This window comes from Pelophylax lessonae, assembly GCF_965119305.1.
Source record: "Pelophylax lessonae genome assembly, chromosome: 8".
Classification (NCBI taxonomy): Eukaryota; Metazoa; Chordata; class Amphibia; order Anura; family Ranidae; genus Pelophylax; species Pelophylax lessonae.
In genome coordinates, this window is record NC_138775.1 from 104,587,536 (window position 1) to 104,605,045 (window position 17,510).

A 17,510-nucleotide genomic window follows, 5' to 3' on the forward strand; every position below is an offset into this window, starting at 1 on the left:
AATAGAGAGCATGATACAAAAGATGGTTAGAGACTGTTGACATGATACAAGAGACAGCAGACGACATGGAACATGCCACAAGAGCGTCGTAAACTTGAGACCAATTACACAAGATCACGGCTTTAACAAGGCAATAAGGAAACACAGATTTGATTCTGCTGGTGCCCTGAGGGCTGCACATAAAGAGACAAAGGGCCTTGTGCAGCCCCTAGGCCACAGTTATTGCGCCAGGGCTCTAAAGGGAAGATTTTTTTAGTTTTGCAAAACTTTGGAAACCAATCTTAATTTCTCTCCATATTTAGGTGATACAAGTGCCTAAGCCCTCGTTCACATTGAATGCAGCTTTGAAATGGTGTGACTTCATCTGAAATCGCACAATTTTAAAGCCGCATGTCAGTGCAACTTTGAATACATCTGTGGGGTTTCATGCACAGATGTCAATGCAAGTTGCTCCAGAAATTGCCAAGAGTAGTGCAGGAACTACTTTTTCAAATCGATGCAACACCGAAAAATCGGCTTTGCACCGATTTGGACACTACAATTGCCGACAATAGGATGCAACTTGTGGTGCCATTTGACCTGTCGCTCCGGTGTGAATGGGGGCTAAATCTGTAAATAGCTTGTATTTGTATCTTTGAAACCTGAAAGGAGGAGTTTTCATGAGTGGCTTGGAGCTGCAGAAGACCATTTAATTCTCTTCACTTAAAGGGTCTGTTGACTATGGGCAAATATAAAATTCAGACATAGAGGAACTCTCAAAGCTGTGTTAACCACTTGCTGACCGCCTAAATATACGGTACGTCATTAGTTTGACATTAACCACTTGCCGACCAGTCACGTTCACTGTACTGCGGCAAAGTGGCTCGATTCCGTCCAGCGACGTAGACCTACGTCGCTGGACTCCTCCCCCTGTAGGCGGCGCTCGCGCGCCGCCGGAGGCGTGCTCCCGCTGTTTTCAGTCACAGCGGGAGTCTGGCCAGGGGAGGCGCCGCTGCTCTTCCCCGATCGTCAGGGAATTGAGTTTGGAGATCCGCCCGCTTGTGTAAACAGAGCAGGCGGATCTCCTAAGTGACAAGGAGTGACAGATTGCAGTGTTCAGCATAGCTGAACATGCGATCTGTCCCTGTGTCACTCAATCACCTCCCCCCACACACGTTAGTAAGCACCAGGCATATATTAACCCCTCCCTCTCCAATAAAATTAACTCCTTCCCTGCCAGTGTCATTTTTACAATAACAGTGCATATTTATAGCACTGACTACTATAGAAATATCACTGCTACCCCCAAAAGTGTAAAAAATGTCAGTCAAGGGTCCGATCTGTCCGCAGCAATGTCGCAGTCCCGCAAAAAAAATCGCAGATCGCCGCCATTACTCGTTAAAAAAAAAAAAACACCAAAAATGACAAATCTTTCCCTTAGTAAACGCAATAACTTTTGCGCAAACCAATCAAAATACGCTTATTGTGATTTTTTTTTTTACCAAACATAGGTAGCGGAAAACAAATTGGCCAAAAATGTAAAAAAATTTTAGATTTTTACATTTTTTGGAGGGGGGAATTTCATATAAAAAAAATGTTAAAAATATTGTTATTTTTTCAAAATAAACACTCTTTTTTTTGTTTATAGCGCAAAAAGTAAAAATTGCACAGGAGATCAAATACCACCAAAAGAAAGCTCTGTTTGTGGGAAAAAAAGGACATAAATTTTGTTTGGGTACAGCGTCACACGACCGCGCAATTGTCCGTTAAATTCACACAGTGCCGAATCGCAAAAAGTGGCCTGGACGTAAGACAGCAATATCCTCCGGTGGTAAAGTGGTTAAATACTGGGGTTATGGCTGCAGCCAGCTTTCTGTCAACAGTAATCCCAGCGCGGATTCGCTGCAAGACCACTTTTAGAAGTAGCGGGAGAGGTGCCCCACCCTTCGCTTCCCGGTGGACATCGACGTCCCTCCCTGTTCTTGAGCCATGTAAAATTTTTTTTTTTTTTCTTCTTCCATCTTTTGCTTTTAAGGGTAGAGGAGAGAGGTGGGGTATTTTAGACCCCAGATCTCTCCATTAAGAAGACCTTTAATGCTGTATTGTTATCGCAGGGGATGTCTATATTTCGTTCAGTAGCAATAAAAATTAAAGGGACAGTGTAAGGCTCTATTCACACCGATGTGGTGTTCATGCTTTTTTGCAGAATTGCATTACATTTTTAACATATGTTGCTATGGAACAGGTTCCTATCAATGCATTTTGTGCCTCTGCATTTTTGGAAAGGGTCAGGGACTTTATTAGTTTTTGTTCAATAGAATTTAATGGAGAAGCTGCAGAAAAGCATGTAGTGTGTTTTTACCGTGATTTTGGTGTGATCTGTGTTTTTTTATTCTGCCCAACAACAAATTTGGCTATATACATATATGTGTATGTATGTATGTGTGTATATATATGTGTATATGTGTATATATATATATATATATATATATATATATATATATATATATATATATATAATGTGTGTGTGTGTGTGTGTGTGTGTGTATATATATATATATATATATATATATATATATATATATATATATATATATATATATATATATATATTGGTACAGACCAAAAGTTTGGACACCCCTTCTCATTCAAAAAAGTTTTCTTTATTTTTATGACTATGAAAATTGTAGATTCTTACTGAAGGCATCAAAACTACGAATTAACACATGTGGAATTACAAACATAACAAAAAAGTGTGAAACAACTGAAAATATGTAATATTCCAGGTTCTTCAAAGTAGCCACCTTTTTGCTTTGATTACTGCTTTGCACACTCTTGGCATTCTCTTGATGAGCTTCAAGAGGTAGTCACCTGAAATGGTCTTCCAACAGTCTTGAAGGAGTTCCCAGAGATGCTTAGCACTTGTTGGCCCTTTTGCCTTCACTCTGCGGTCCAGCTCACCCCAAACCATCTCGATTGGGTTCAGGTCCGGTGACTGTGGAGGCCAGGTCATCTGGCGCAGCACCCCATCACTCTCCTTCTTGGTCAAATAGCCCTTACACAGCCTGGAGGTGTGTTTGGGGTCATTGTCCTGTTGAAAAATAAATGATGGTCCAACTAAACGCAAACCGGATGGAATAGCATGCCGCTGCAAGATGCTGTGGTAGCCATGCTGGTTCAGTATGCCTTCAATTTTGAATAAATCCCCAACAGTGTCACCAGCAAAGCACCCCCACACCATCACACCTCCTCCTCCATGCTTCACGTGGGAACCAGGCATGTAGAGTCCATCCGTTCACCTTTTCTGTGTCACACAAAGACAGTGGTTGGAACCAAAGATCTCAAATTTGGACTCATCAGACCAAAGCACAGATTTCCACTGGTCTAATGTCCATTCCTTGTGTTCTTTAGCCCAAACAAGTCTCTTCTGCTTGTTGCCTTTCTTTAGCAGTGGTTTCCTAGCAGATATTCTACCATGAAGGCCTGATTCACACAGTCTCCTCTTAACAGTTGTTCTAGAGATGTGTCTTCTGCTAGAACTCCGTGTGCCATTGACCTGGTCTCTAATCTGAGCTGCTGTTAACCTGCTATTTCTGAGGCTGGTGCCTCGGATGAACTTATCCTCCGCAGCAGAGGTGACTCTTGGTCTTCCTTTCCTGGGGCGGTCCGCATGTGAGCCAGTTTCTTTGTAGCGCTTGATGCTTTTTGTGACTGCACTTGGGGACACTTTCAAAGTTTTCCCAATTTGTTTTGGACTGGCTGACCTTCATTTCTTAAAGTAATGATGGCCACTCGTTTTCCTGTACTTGGCTGCTTTTTTCTTGCCATAATACAAATTCTAACAGTCTATTCAGTAGGACTATCAGCTGTGTATCCACCCGACTTCTGCACAACACAACTGATGGTCCCAACCCCATTTATAAGGAAAGAAATCACACTTATTAAACCTGACAGGGCACACCTGTGAAGTGAAAACCATTTCAGGTGACTACCTCTTGAAGTGTAACTCTACACAATTTTCAGTGTCATGAAAATAAAGAAAACTCTTTGAATGAGAAGGTGTGTCCAAACTTTTGGTCTGTACTGTGTTTGTGTGTTTGTGTATGTATGTATGTGTGTGTGTGTGTGTATATGTGTATATATGTATGTGTGTATATATATATATATATATATATATATATAACATATATACATACACACACACACACACACACACACACACACACACACACACACACACACACACACACACAGTGCTTTGCGAAAGTATTCGGCCTCCTTGAACTTTTCGACCTTTTGCCACATTTCAGGCTTCAAACATAAAGATATAAAACTGTAATTTTTTGTGAAGAATAAACAACAAGTGGGACACAATCATGAAGTGGAACTAAATTTATTGGATATTTCAAACTTTGTTAACAAATAAAAAACTGAAAAATTGGGCTTGCAAAATTATTCATCCCCCTTAAGTTAATACTTTGTAGCGCCACCTTTTTGCTGCGATTACAGCTGTAAGTCACTTGGGGTATGTCTCTATCAGTTTTGCACATCGAGAGTCTGAATTTTTTGCCCATTCCTCCTTGCAAAACAGCTCGAGCTCAGTGAGGTTGGATGGAGAGTGTTTGAACAGCAGTTTTCAGTTCTTTCCACAGATTCTCGATTGGATTCAGGTCTGGACTTTGACTTGGCCATTCTAACACCTGGATATGTTTATTTGTGAACCATTCCATTGTAGATTTTGCTTTATGTTTTGGATCGTTGTCTTGTTGGAAGACAAATCTCCGTCCCAGTCTCAGGTCTTTTGCAGACTCCATCAGGTTTTCTTCCAGAATGGTCCTGTATTTGGCTCCATCCATCTTCCCATCAATTTTAACCATCTTCCCTGTCCCTGCTGAAGAAAAGCAGGCCCAGACCATGATGCTGCCACCACCATGTTTGACAGTGGGGGTGGTGTGTTCAGGGTGATGAGCTGTGTTGCTTTTACGCCAAACATAACGTTTTGCATTGTTGCCAAAAAGTTTGAATTTGGTTTCATCTGACCAGAGCACCTTCTTCCACATGTTTGGTGTGTCTCCCAGGTGGCTTGTGGAAAACTTTAAACAACACTTTTTATGGATATCTTTTAAGAAATGGCTTTCTTCTTGCCACTCTTGCATAAAGGCCAGATTTGTGCAGTATACCACTGATTGTTGTCCTATGGACAGAGTCTCTCACCTCAGCTGTAGATCTCTGCAGTTCATCCAGAGGGATCATGGGCCTCTTGGCTGCATCTCTGATCAGTCTTCTCCTTGTATAAGCTGAAAGTTTAGAGGGACGGCCAGGTCTTTGTAGATTTGCAGTGGTCTGATACTCCTTCCATTTCAATATAATCGCTTGCACAGTGCTCCTTGGGATGCTTAGAGCTTGGGAAATCTTTTTGTATCCAAATCCGGCTTTAAACTTCTCCAACAGTATCTCGGACCTGCCTGGTGTGTTCCTTGTTCTTCATGATGCTCTCTGCGCTTTAAAAGGACCTCTGAGACTATCACAGTGCAGGTGCATTTATACGGAGACTTGATTACACACAGTTGGATATTTATCATCATTAGTCATTTAGGTCAACATTGGATCATTCAGAGATACTCACTGAACTTCTGGAGAGAGTTTGCTGCACTGAAAGTAAAGGGGCTGAATAATTTTGCATGCCCAATTTTTCAGTTTATTTGTTAACAAAGTTTGAAATATCTAATAAATTTCGTTCCACTTCATGATTATGTCCCACTTCTTGTTGATTCTTCACAAAAAATTAGTTTTATATCTTTGTTTGAAGCCTGAAATGTGGCAAAAGGTCCCAAAGTTCAAGGGGGCCGAATACTTTCGCAAGGCACTGTATATAGCTTAAAAAATGCAAATCATGGCCAAATCGCTGCAAATTTGTGTTAAAAAAACACGGAAAGCACTTCAGAAACGCTCAAAAGAAAACTGCATAGGTGTGGATGGAGCCTTAAAAATAAAAAAAATATTATAAAATAAACATTTTGTAAAGCGCCCCTATCCCCGCATGCTCGCACGAAGTAGTGAACGCATACATGGGTCACGCCCGCATATGTAAGCGGTGTTTGCACCACACGTGGGGTATCGAGGTGAACATCAGAGCGAGAGCAATGATTTAGACCTACTCTGTAACTCTAAACTGATAACCTGTAAACATTTTTTAAAGCATCGCCTATGGAGATTTAAGTACCATGGTTTTTGGCGCCATTCCGCGAGCACGTGCAATTTTAAAGCATGACATGTTGGGTATCTATTTACTAGGCGTAACATTATCTTTCTTATTATACAAATACATTGAGGTATATATTATGTTTGGGGGTTCTAAGTAGTTGTCTAGCGAAAAATCCTGATTTTAAATTGCAAGCAACAAATGTCAATAAAAGGCCCAGTCAGCAAGTGGTTAAATAATGGCATACAGTATGTCGAGAGCTAGTCACCAGTATGGACTATGGCTTACCTGCAATTGTATATACAGTACAGACCAAAAGTTTGGACACACCTTCTCATTCAAAGAGTTTTCTTTATTTTCATGACTATGAAAATTGTAGAGTTACACTTCAAGAGGTAGTCACCTGAAATGGTTTTCACTTCACAGGTGTGCCCTGTCAGGTTTAAGTGTGATTTCTTTCCTTATAAATGGGGATGGGACCATCAGTTGTGTTGTGCAGAAGTCAGGTGGATACACAGCTGATAGTCCTACTGAATAGACTGTTAGAATTTGTATTATGGCAAGAAAAAAGCAGCTAAGTACAGGAAAACGAGTGGCCATCATTACTTTAAGAAATGAAGGTCAGTCTGAAAAATTGGGAAAACTTTGAAAGTGTCTCCAAGTGCAGTCACAAAAACCATCAAGTGCTACAAAGAAACTGGCTCACATGCGGACCCCCCCAGGAAAGGAAGACAAAGAGTCACCTCTGTTGCGGAGGATAAGTTAATCTGAGTCACCAGCCTCAGAAATCGCAGGTTAACAGCAGCTCAGATTAGAGACCAGGTCAATGGCACACGGAAGTTCTAGCAGCAGACACATCTCTAAAACAACTGTTAAGAGGAGCAGGGTTCGTACGGTCCTTGAAAACCTGGAAAAGTTTTGAAATTTGGAGATGACACTTTCCAGGCCTGGAAAGGTCATGGAAAATTAGGATTCCACTAAGGTTTTGGAAAAGTCATGGAAATGTAACTGGGGAGGAACGGGGAGCGGATGCTTAATGACTTAAGTGTAATTTATTATTTTATTCAGTAATGTTTGCCAGTGCCACATACTATTTGTCTTCCGGGTCCGCGGTATGCCCGGGCGCTGTCACGCAGCAGCCAAGGAGATGATCGTGCACCAATCACTGGCAGCGGGGAAGGCCGGCCGCGGTTTGCCTGGATGTGACTGGCCAGCAGCAGCAAACCAATCGCAGGCAGCGGAAGCGTCACTGGAGGGCGGGCCGGCCGCATGAACGCGATGATGACACGGAAGGGGGCGATAACCGTTTCGGTTACCGCACCCCCGCGTCATCACGTTCATGCGGCCGGAGATTAGACAGGTGTAGGCGCTGCAGCTTGACATCAGCCATGTATGTTGTGGGCAGGAAGTGGGGCTGTCATCTGAGCAGAACTTTCAGAATTTTCCTGCTTGTGGCTTCCTTTGGCTCTTCTGAGAAGTGGGAGCTGTCACCTGTCTTGTCCACATTCCGAGTGCAGGACCTGGAAAGTCACCAAGCATTTCCATACTTCTGCTGGGCACACAACACAGGCCATACAACTGATCACCCCACACAGGGCAGATGACTCTGGGGACATCACGCTGGGCGCACAACCCGTCACACCATTGTGGGCACATGACGCAGTACACAAAACTCTAGGTACTCCACTGTGGGCATACAACTCTGGGTACATCACATTGGGCATGCGACTGATCACCCAACACAATGCAGATGACTCTGGGGACATCACATTGGGCACATGAGTCTGGGTACACCCCTTTGTGGGCACACAAGTCTGGACACATGACACAGACAGTACACACAGCTCTGGGTACATCACACTGGGCATACCACTGTGGACACACGACTCTGGGTACAACGCGTTGGGCATACGACTGGTCACACCACACAGGACAGATCACTCTGGGTACACTCCTGTGGGCACACAAGTCTGGGCATATGACACAGTACATGCAGCTCTGGGTACACCACTGTGGGCACACGAGTCTGGGTTCACCACGCTGGACACATGATACAGTGTACACCACTGTGGGCATATGATGCGCACACCACGCTGGACAGATGACGGTGCACTCGAGGCTGGGCACATGACACAGTGCACACAACTCTGGGTACACCACATTGGGCACACTACTCTGGGAACTTCACACAGCTTCCAATCCGATTGCTGGCTTTTTCACCCGTGCGCCTGAAGTGACACCGGCTCCCAGCTGCGGCAGTGGTGCTTCCATCTCATCCACTGTAAAACAAGGGACCATTTTGAGTCACGCTGTATACAGAAATGAAACCCTAACTGCAGAGGTACTGTACACTACAAAGATTGTCATTTATTTTAGTAAAAATATGCTGGGTGTGACATGGATTTTCTTCTTATTTAACATGTATACATAGACATTTCATGAAACATTAGGTCATGAATATTTACGTGAAGTCATGGAAAAGTCATGGAATTTTATTGGTGAAAATGTGTATGAACCCTGGAGGAGACTGTGTGAATCAGGCCTTCATGGTAGAATATCTGCTAGGAAACCACTGCTAAAGAAAGGCAACAAGCAGAAGAGACTTGTTTGGGCTAAAGAACACAAGGAATGGACATTAGACCAGTGGAAATCTGTGCTTTGGTCTGATGAGTCCAAATTTGAGATCTTTGGTTCCAACCACTGTGTCTTTGTGCGACTCAGAAAAGGGGAACGGATGGACTCTACATGCCTGGTTCCCACGTGAAGCATGGAGGAGGAGGTGTGATGGTGTGGGGGTGCTTTGCTGGTGACACTGTTGGGGATTTATTCAAAATTGAAGGCATACTGAACCAGCATGGCTACCACAGCATCTTGCAGCGGCATGCTATTCCATCCGGTTTGCGTTTAGTTGGACCATCATTTTATTTTTCAAAAGGACAATGACAACAAACACACCTCCAGGCTGTGTAAGGGCTATTTGACCAAGAAGGAGAGTGATGGGGTGCTGCGCGCCAGATGACCTGGCCTCCACAGTCACCGGACCTGAACCCAATCGAGATGGTTTGGAGTGAGCTGGACCGCAGAGTGAAGGCAAAAGGGCCAACAAGTGCTAAGCATCTCTGGGAACTCCTTCAAGACTGTTGGAAGACGATTTCAGGCGACTACCTCTTGAAGTGTGACTGTACAATTTTCATAGTCATGAAAATAAAGAAAACTCTTGATCTGTAATCAAATCAATAAATATATATATATATATATATATAATATATATATAAATATATTTTTTTTTTAACCTATTACGCACCTTGTTTTGTCCTGTGTCTGTCTGGAGGCCATCACAATGCTAAACGAGACATAGTGACTTCCCAGAAGTGTCATTGGCAATGTGGAGTAATGCCCAACTAGCAAAGGCTTTCTAACTGTTATAACTGGTGAATTGTTGAGAGGAGGTAGTGCTTTGCTTAACCGGTTGCCGACTGCTCACAGTATATTTACTGCGGCAGTCAGCCCCGGCCAGGCAGAGTGACGTAGGTCTACGTCGCTCGCCTGTCACTCCTTTTAGAGCCAATAGCGGGCGAGTGCGCGCCCGCCGAGGCTTGCGCCCGCCTCGGCTCGTTCACAAAGGAGTGCGGGCGTGTGACCGGCGGACCCGGTGTCCGCCGGTCACACTACGATCTCCGGTACAGCGGGAGAAAGACAGAGCGGCTTATGTAAACAAGCCGCCTGTCATTCTCCCCTGTGTAAAAATGAAGATCAGACGGTTCTACTATGTAGAACCGTTGATCTTTGTTTTTACACTAGGAGACCTGTCCCCCTACAGTTAGAATCACGCCCCTAGGACACACTTAACCCCTCCCTGTACAATACAGTTAACCCCTTCCCTGCCAGTGTCATTTTTGCAGTAACAGTGCATATATATAGCACTGATTACTGCAGTAATGTCACTGGTACCCCCAAAAGTGTCAAAAATGTCAGTCAAGGGTCCGATCTGTCCGCCGCAATGTCGCAGTACCGCAAAAGAAATCGCAGATCGCCGCCATTACTCGTTAAAAAAACACCAAAAATGACAAAAGTCTTTCCCTTTGTTAGTAAACGCGATAACTTTTTACCAAACATATGTAGCGTAAAACAATTTGGCCGAAAATGTTAAATTTTGATTTTTACATTTTTTTTGGGGGGGAATTTCATATAAAAAAAAAGTGAAAAATATTATTTTTGCAAGCATTACGCTCTTTTTTTGTTTATAGCGCATGATCAAAAAATCGCACAGGTGATCAAATACCACCAAAAGAAAGCTCTGTTTGTGGGAAAAAAAGGGCGTGAAATTTGTTTAGGTACAGCGTCGCACGACCGCGCAATTGTCCGTCAAAGTCACGCAGTAAAAAATTGCAAAAAACCCCCTGGTCAGGAAGGGGGTAAAATCTTCCGGGGCTTAAGCAGTTAAAGATGGGCTTTTTAAGAATAGTATGTAATATTTGTGGAGAATACGAAGTACTTGTTAAAAGTGTATTTTTTTTTTTGTCTTACAGAAAAAGCCACAGATGGGTCACTGCGTTCTGAAGACTGGGCGTTAAATATGGAGATATGTGATATTATTAATGAAACTGAAGAAGGGTGAGAATTGTGAATGAAAACATTGAGGGTATTGCATGCATTTCCCCTTGTGGTACACTGATCAGCAATGTACAATTTTCATTTTCCTCCCGCAGACCTAAAGATGCCATCAGGGCACTCAGGAAGAGAATTGTGGGAAACAAGAACTTTCATGAGGTGATGCTGTCCTTAACGGTGAGCACTGCTATTGTTAAAAAATCATACCTCCTATTGTATATGATGACATTTAAAACTTAATACCAGGCAGGCATCTAAATGCATTTATATGTCTTGAACCTTCACTGCAGCAGTACAGCTTGATAACGCTCCCTGTCTGCCAACGCTGATAATTGGTACTTCTGCTCTCGTCTTAGCTGTGGCAGACCTCATTTCTCCATATAGGTTTCTGTTTCTAAATTGCTGTTATGAATATACAGTATAACCCTTTATATAGGTTTATATAAACCTAGATGTTGACTTTTATACCTGCAAAATAGAAACCAAATTACTTTTTGAAAAATCCACACTCTATATTGAAGGTGTAGAACCTACAGAATTTAAAGCGGTTTATAAAGTCCTGCTATACTGTAGTACAGGGGTGTCAAACTCAATTTTAATAGCGAGCCGCATCAGCATTATGGTTCCCCTCAAAGGGCCGGTTATATCTGTAAGATTAGATATTCAGAGCACCCCACGCCCTCTTTTACCCTTACATGAGATGTCAAGAGTCACCCACCTTTCCTTACATCACAATGCACCCCCTAACCTTGTGCTGCTGCCAGGAAAAAGATTTAGGTGGGTCTGGGAAGAAGAGCAGGGTCTGGAGGAGAACCAGAGGAGGGCTTGAGTTAGCTTCCAGAGTCTGCTAAATGCTGAGACCAGGGGAGGCAAAGGCAAGGGGGTGGTGCGGCTGCACAGAGAGGTGTAGAATCTGTAGGAGGAGTTCTGCCCTCCTCTCTGATGTGGACTGCTGAGAAGGGGGGGCAAAGACAAGCCTTTCTGCAGCTGCACAGACGAGTGCAGGATCTGGCAAAGGAGTTCTGTCTTTTGCTGCCGATTACAGAGACAAGGGGGATGCCACAGCTGCAGGAGAGGTGCGAGGGCCACATGAAATGGCATGGGGTGCCACATTCGGCCCGCGGGCCTTGTGTGTGTTTGACACCTGTGCTGTAGTATGTTTAGCTCAGCAATATTTTTCATAAAACATACTCTAAAATCATTACATGTCCATACAAGATGACTTCAAAAATCCCTACTGAATTTTATACTGCATTAGGTTTATTAATATTGCATACACATACATTTATTATTGGGAAGTGGTGAGCATTTTGGCACATAAAACCACAATAGTTAATTTACTTGAAATATCATTATAGCTGAAGTTTACTCTGCTAATAGTTTGCCTTCACTGGTTTCTCCTTTTTCATCTGATCAACTTGCTTTTTTTTTTTTTTTTTTTCGCTTTCATTTGTATTTGTAGACCCAATGACTTTATTTTCTATGCAGTGCAGGCAGATCATGGCTGGTGGGAGAGGTAAGCAGGGTGCTGTACATGGCTTCCTGAAAACCTTACAGCTCTCTTGCCTCCTTTTAATGCTTTTTTTGGAGGATCCAGCACCTGCTGCCCCTGTGTTTTAGGTTTGTTTCTGACACTGCTGTGTAACTGACTTCATACAGATGGGGTTTTGGCTACCGGCAGGGGCTTCCACGGAGTTGTTGTTTTTTTATTCCCGAGCTGTGTAGCTAGCATCCTACGCCTGCAGTTGGTACTACATCCAATGATCTAAACCAGAGCTGTGTCCTCCTGTAAATGCAAAAAGTCTTAGGTATAGGTAAAAACATTGCTATTTTTTTTAATCCTTCTTTTTTCCTTTTAAAAAACGTATTAGATCCTTTTTCAGGCTTTTACTCTTGACTTTGCCACTGGTTCCCCTTGCTTCCTGGCCAAGTAACTGCTGTCAAACAGAACAGGAAGCTGCAGGACATTTTCCCACAAGGGAAGCTAACAACATTTAAAACCCTAAACCAGTTCAAACACTTTCCCACTCAGGTTAAAATTAAAATCTTGTTTTGGTTGGGAGAAGGGCTTTAAAGAGAAACTCCACAGTTGAGAAAAAAAAACATTCCCCTCTGGGTGATCAATTTACATTGCAGGGCTTTTAACAAACTTTGTTTCAGATTTCTACCTTTTTATTACTCTGACGGTATAGTTGTTGTCAGAGTGAATCTGTGCAGAGTGAATCTGTACGGAAGCGGTTTTAGAATTCCCAATCAGCTGCTGTACCTGCAGGGCTCTAATAAGGAAATAGGCAAGGCCTTTAGTTGAGATTTACCTCTGGGAGCATCTTACCAGAAATTATATTTTTGTGGCAGGGGATGCCAAAAATCTAACTTGTATCTTTGTGCAGACTTCTGGGAAAATCAGTAAACTAATCACTCAAACAGGAAGTTACATTTCTCTTTCGTTTGACGGACACAACTCCTGATTCTTAACTATAGGGTTATACTGCCCCCTACAGGAGCAGGATATTAGGCAGGAAAAAGCTTGACTACGCCTATGTGCAGTCCCAGGGGATCTACACCTAGTGTTGGCTATAGGCACTCAGTTTTTTTCTGCCTAGTCAGGACTAAAGACCTAGTTCCTTGCTGGGATCTCTGGTCCTGGCAATTTTTACTTTTTAAATGAAATTTTTTCCTTTTATTATTTTGGTCCAATGATCTACAATCAAGTGCCAGACTGGGCAACAAACTGGATAATCTAGATCCTTAGGGTCCCTCCAGTCTGGCCAGCCAGCACGTGCTGGACATAACCCCACTGGACAGGCGCTGGCCTGCGAGGTAAATGTCTTGCGAGGACGTATACGAACTGGTTTCAGCTTAAGTCGCAGCGTTTCCTCCTGGCCGACAGCACCCACACTCCAATGGAGCAGTGTTTTGTCTGGACCGGTGTCCACCCTGTTCCTGGTGTGGTAAGTTGCTGTCCCGCCTCTACTCCAGGAGGGTTTTTGGGTGGATGTGGACCCCTCCCTTGGACAGTGGGACCCCCAGGGCTCCCCTCCTTCCCTCAACCCCTTCTAAAATTTTGGTGGTCATTGTGGGTCTTTCGGCTCTTCTCCCCCCCCCCCCCCCCTTTGGGTGAGGTTATGAGCTGGCTTTTGCCACATGGTCTTAAGGGGGGTGGTTGGAGTTGCTGCTGACAGGGTTTTCCTGGTGCGCAATGGGGGGTTGAGCAGTGTTCCCTGCCATCCCGGGGGTTGGTGACTAGGGCAGGCATGTCCTCTGGGTTCCCTGCGGCGGTTGTTGGGCTGGGGGAGCGGATGGTCTAACATCCGCAGGTACGCTACTCATGTGGCCGGATCCGGCTGAAAATTTAGGCCGAGGCTTTGCGGCCTACTCGTTGGAAACTTTTGTGAGGGTGGCTGAGACCACTGCCTCCCGCTGCCCCTGGGTGATTGGTTCTGTTGGGTACTCGCGTCCAAGAGGCTGAGTGCCCATTAAAATTTAGGCCGCAGCCTACTAGGCCATGCGGCCGAGTCAGGCGCCTCCATTGGGGGGCGGCCCCAGTGTGTTTTTAGCTGAAGCCCCCCACTCTTCCTTTTGGGCATTTGCCGGGCTAAGGATCCGTGCACTTGCACAAAAATTTAGGCCGCAGCTTGCAGTCTGCTAGGCTACTTAGTCAGCTTGGTGCCTCCCTTTGAAGGGGTGGTACTGTAGGGGGCACTTGATTTGTGAATGACAGTCTTGCCTCCATGATTATGTGGGGCACCTGCCCCTTTTAGCGCTGTGGGACCATAGGGTATCCTGTCTGCATATCTGCGTCCCGGCGGGCGGCCCCCTTTTCAGTTGGCGATTTTCCTATTATGCCCTCTATGGAGGGTGACCCCCTTGTTTTTTTGTGGAGTCCAGTAGGTGGTCCATTCTTTGGCCCTTGGTCGGTGTCCCCTTTGCGGGATTGCAGCGGCGACCTCCCCGAAGTATGTTTTCGCGGTGAGCTTGGTATATAGCGACTCTACAGGGTCTGCCTCCACGCACCCTGAGTGCTCAGATAGTGAGGATGATTCCTCTGCTCCTCTAGCTGTGCATGAAAAGGCGCTGGTGGATGCACTTTTTGTGTCAGTGCAGGACACTCCAAAGCGGCGAGGGTATTCCCTTTTCCACTCCCTTTGACAACATCGCCACAGAACTGTGAGGTTGTCCAAAACGCAGTGGTTCATAAGCGGTTTTTGCTTGTGGTGTACTTATGAGGATAACTACGTTCAAGGTGGACCGTCCCATCTGTAGTGGACTCATTTGTTTTAAAGGTTAAATAAAGCTACCTGGTTGAGGAGTCCCCAGCCTTTAAAGATCCGGCTGATGGGAGGCTCTGCCCCATCATATTTTCACTGTGGCTGGTTTTGACCCACCAATAGCAAGGAGCCCTGTCGTAGACGTGGGCCATTCTCCTCAGCTCATAACATGCCTTTTGCTCTCTCAGGGTCTCAAGACAAGGGATCAAAAGTCAGGGCCTCAACAAGAGGTTCCAAGAGGTCCTGGTCTGGCAAGCCATGAGAGGGGACTTCCAGACCTGTGGACAATGCTGTCTCTGCAAGCAGGGGTGTCCTCACCCGTTTCTGGGGTGGGGGGACGTCTTTGCTGGTTTCCGGATCCATGGACCTCCCTGGTACAGGACAAGTGAGTTCACAAAGTTATTCAGTCAGGCTACAAGATTGAGTTGGGCCTTCTCCAGAAGAAAGGTTTTTCCCTTCCAACCTGCACTTCTTTGGGGCGGTGCAAGACTTGTTACTTCAAGGGTGACTGTTCTGGTTTCGACTTCTGAACGTTTTCAGGGATTTTTACTCAAACCTCTTTACAGTCCCCAGGAAGGAAGGCAAGGTATGTCCAATTCTGGACCTCCAGGCGCTAAACTGCTTTGTGCGAGTACAGTAGTTCCACATGGAGTCCATTCACACGATAGTGGTGTCCCATGAAGGACACCTACCTGTGCAAATATGTGCTGGTCATCAGCGTTTCCTCTATTTTGCTGTGGACGAGGAGTATTATCAGTTTGTGGCGTTGACCTTGGTCTCGCCTATGCTCCTCGGGTCTTCATAAGAGTGTTGCCCCCAGTGCTGGCATTGTTTGAGTCAGCGGGGATCGCGATACTGGGGTACCAGGATGATCTTCTGCGAGCGGAGTCTACGACTGCTCTGTTGACCAAATGGAGCTTGCTCTGCGAACTCTGAGGGAGTTTAGTTGGATTTTTAACCTTAAGGAGTCTGCTTTGGTTCTGTCTTCCAAAACTGGACTATTTGGGTCTGACTCAGGACTTGACCTCGGCCGGAGTGTTTCTTCCTCTGGAAAAACTCCAGACTTTGCAGGAGGCAATTCAGCTTCTGTTCAGCAGACGGTCATCCCTCCGGGCTTGCATGCCGGTGCTGGGCCTGATGGTGTCCACCCTCGAGACGATCTGTTTACACAGTTCCACATAAGATCTCTTCTACAGAGATTCTGGTAAAATGGGACAGGATCCATGGTTTCTAGAGGTGGCTGCATTCTCTGGCACTTCTTCAGGAGAAAATCCTTTCCCCTGATTGGACAGTTTTCACCACGGATGCCAGCCTGTCCAGGTGAGAAGTTGACCTCAGCACAGATGTGCTCAGGGGGTCCAGATTCTGGCAGAGTCCAGACTGACGATTAATGTACTGGAAGCGCAGGGTGTCGAACTGGCAGGGTTATCCTTTCATTCACCTTATGGTGATTCCCAAACATAAGGTGGTGCTTTGCCTCTGTCTGTCATTCCTTCCCAAGGTGGTCTCTGACTGTCATTTGATTGATGACATTGTGTGGTCTCCCCCGTGTCCCAGGCCTAAACATCCGAAGGAAATTGCCTTGCATGCGGTTCAGGCAATTAGGGTGTACCTGGCAGCTATGGAGTCTTTTAGGAAGTCAGACTCTCTATTTGTGCTCACGGACGGACCTTACAAAGGGTTGTCCGCTTCTTTTGCGACCATTTCCAGATGAATCAGACAGTGGTTCAGGCCCATTGCATCAAAGGTCAGGTTCCTCCTTTCTCTGTCAAGGCGCACTCTACTAGGGGGCTTAGTGTCTCCTGGGCTTTTCACCATCCAACGTCAGTGATGCAGGTGTGCAAGTCGGCCACCTGGTCGTCTGTGCACGCTTTTACGCAGTTTTTTGTAAAGTGGATGTGTTGGCATCTGTGGATGCTTCTTTTGACCACAAGGTTTTGCTGGCTGCTGTTTTAGAGGACCTGGTCCTCTTTGAGGGTGTATTGTTTTTTTTCAGATGAGCTCCAGTTTATTGTTGAGCTCCATGTTATCTGGTTGTCTATGGTTAGCCTTGGGAATTTTTTTTTCTGTTTTTCCCACGCCCCCATGGTTGACACTAGTTTGGGACGTCCCAATGGTTACAGAAGCTGTGTCCGTTAATAAATTAAAGAGAAAATGGGATTTACCGTAAAATCCATTCCTCTGATGTTCATTGACAGACCCAGCACCCACCACTCTGTGGAGTTGACACTTCTTGTAACACAACGGAGTGCCTATAGCTTAGAGTGGGTGTATACCCCCTGGGACTGCCCATAGACAGTCAAGCTTTTTCCTGCCTAGTGTCCTACTCCTGTAGGGGGCAGTATAGCCCAATGGTTAAGAACAATCAGAAGGTGTGTCCTTCAATGAACATCAGCGAAATTGATTTTACGGTAAGTCAAAAATCCAATTTTTCAGGGGACATTCTGTAC

At 45.0% G+C, this 17,510-nt stretch overlaps 1 protein-coding gene across 2 annotated transcripts in view; it reads left to right on the forward strand.

The window, feature by feature from the left end:
- The window catches only part of TOM1 (target of myb1 membrane trafficking protein), a 400,254-nt gene that overhangs the window by 92,694 nt on the left and 290,050 nt on the right, over positions 1 to 17,510 (forward strand). For both annotated transcript variants that reach the window (XM_082266183.1, XM_082266184.1), the window contains exons 2-3: positions 10,711 to 10,795; positions 10,891 to 10,969. In XM_082266183.1, the coding sequence (XP_082122309.1) occupies positions 10,711 to 10,795; positions 10,891 to 10,969 (164 nt within the window). The remainder of the gene's footprint in view (positions 1 to 10,710; positions 10,796 to 10,890; positions 10,970 to 17,510) is intronic.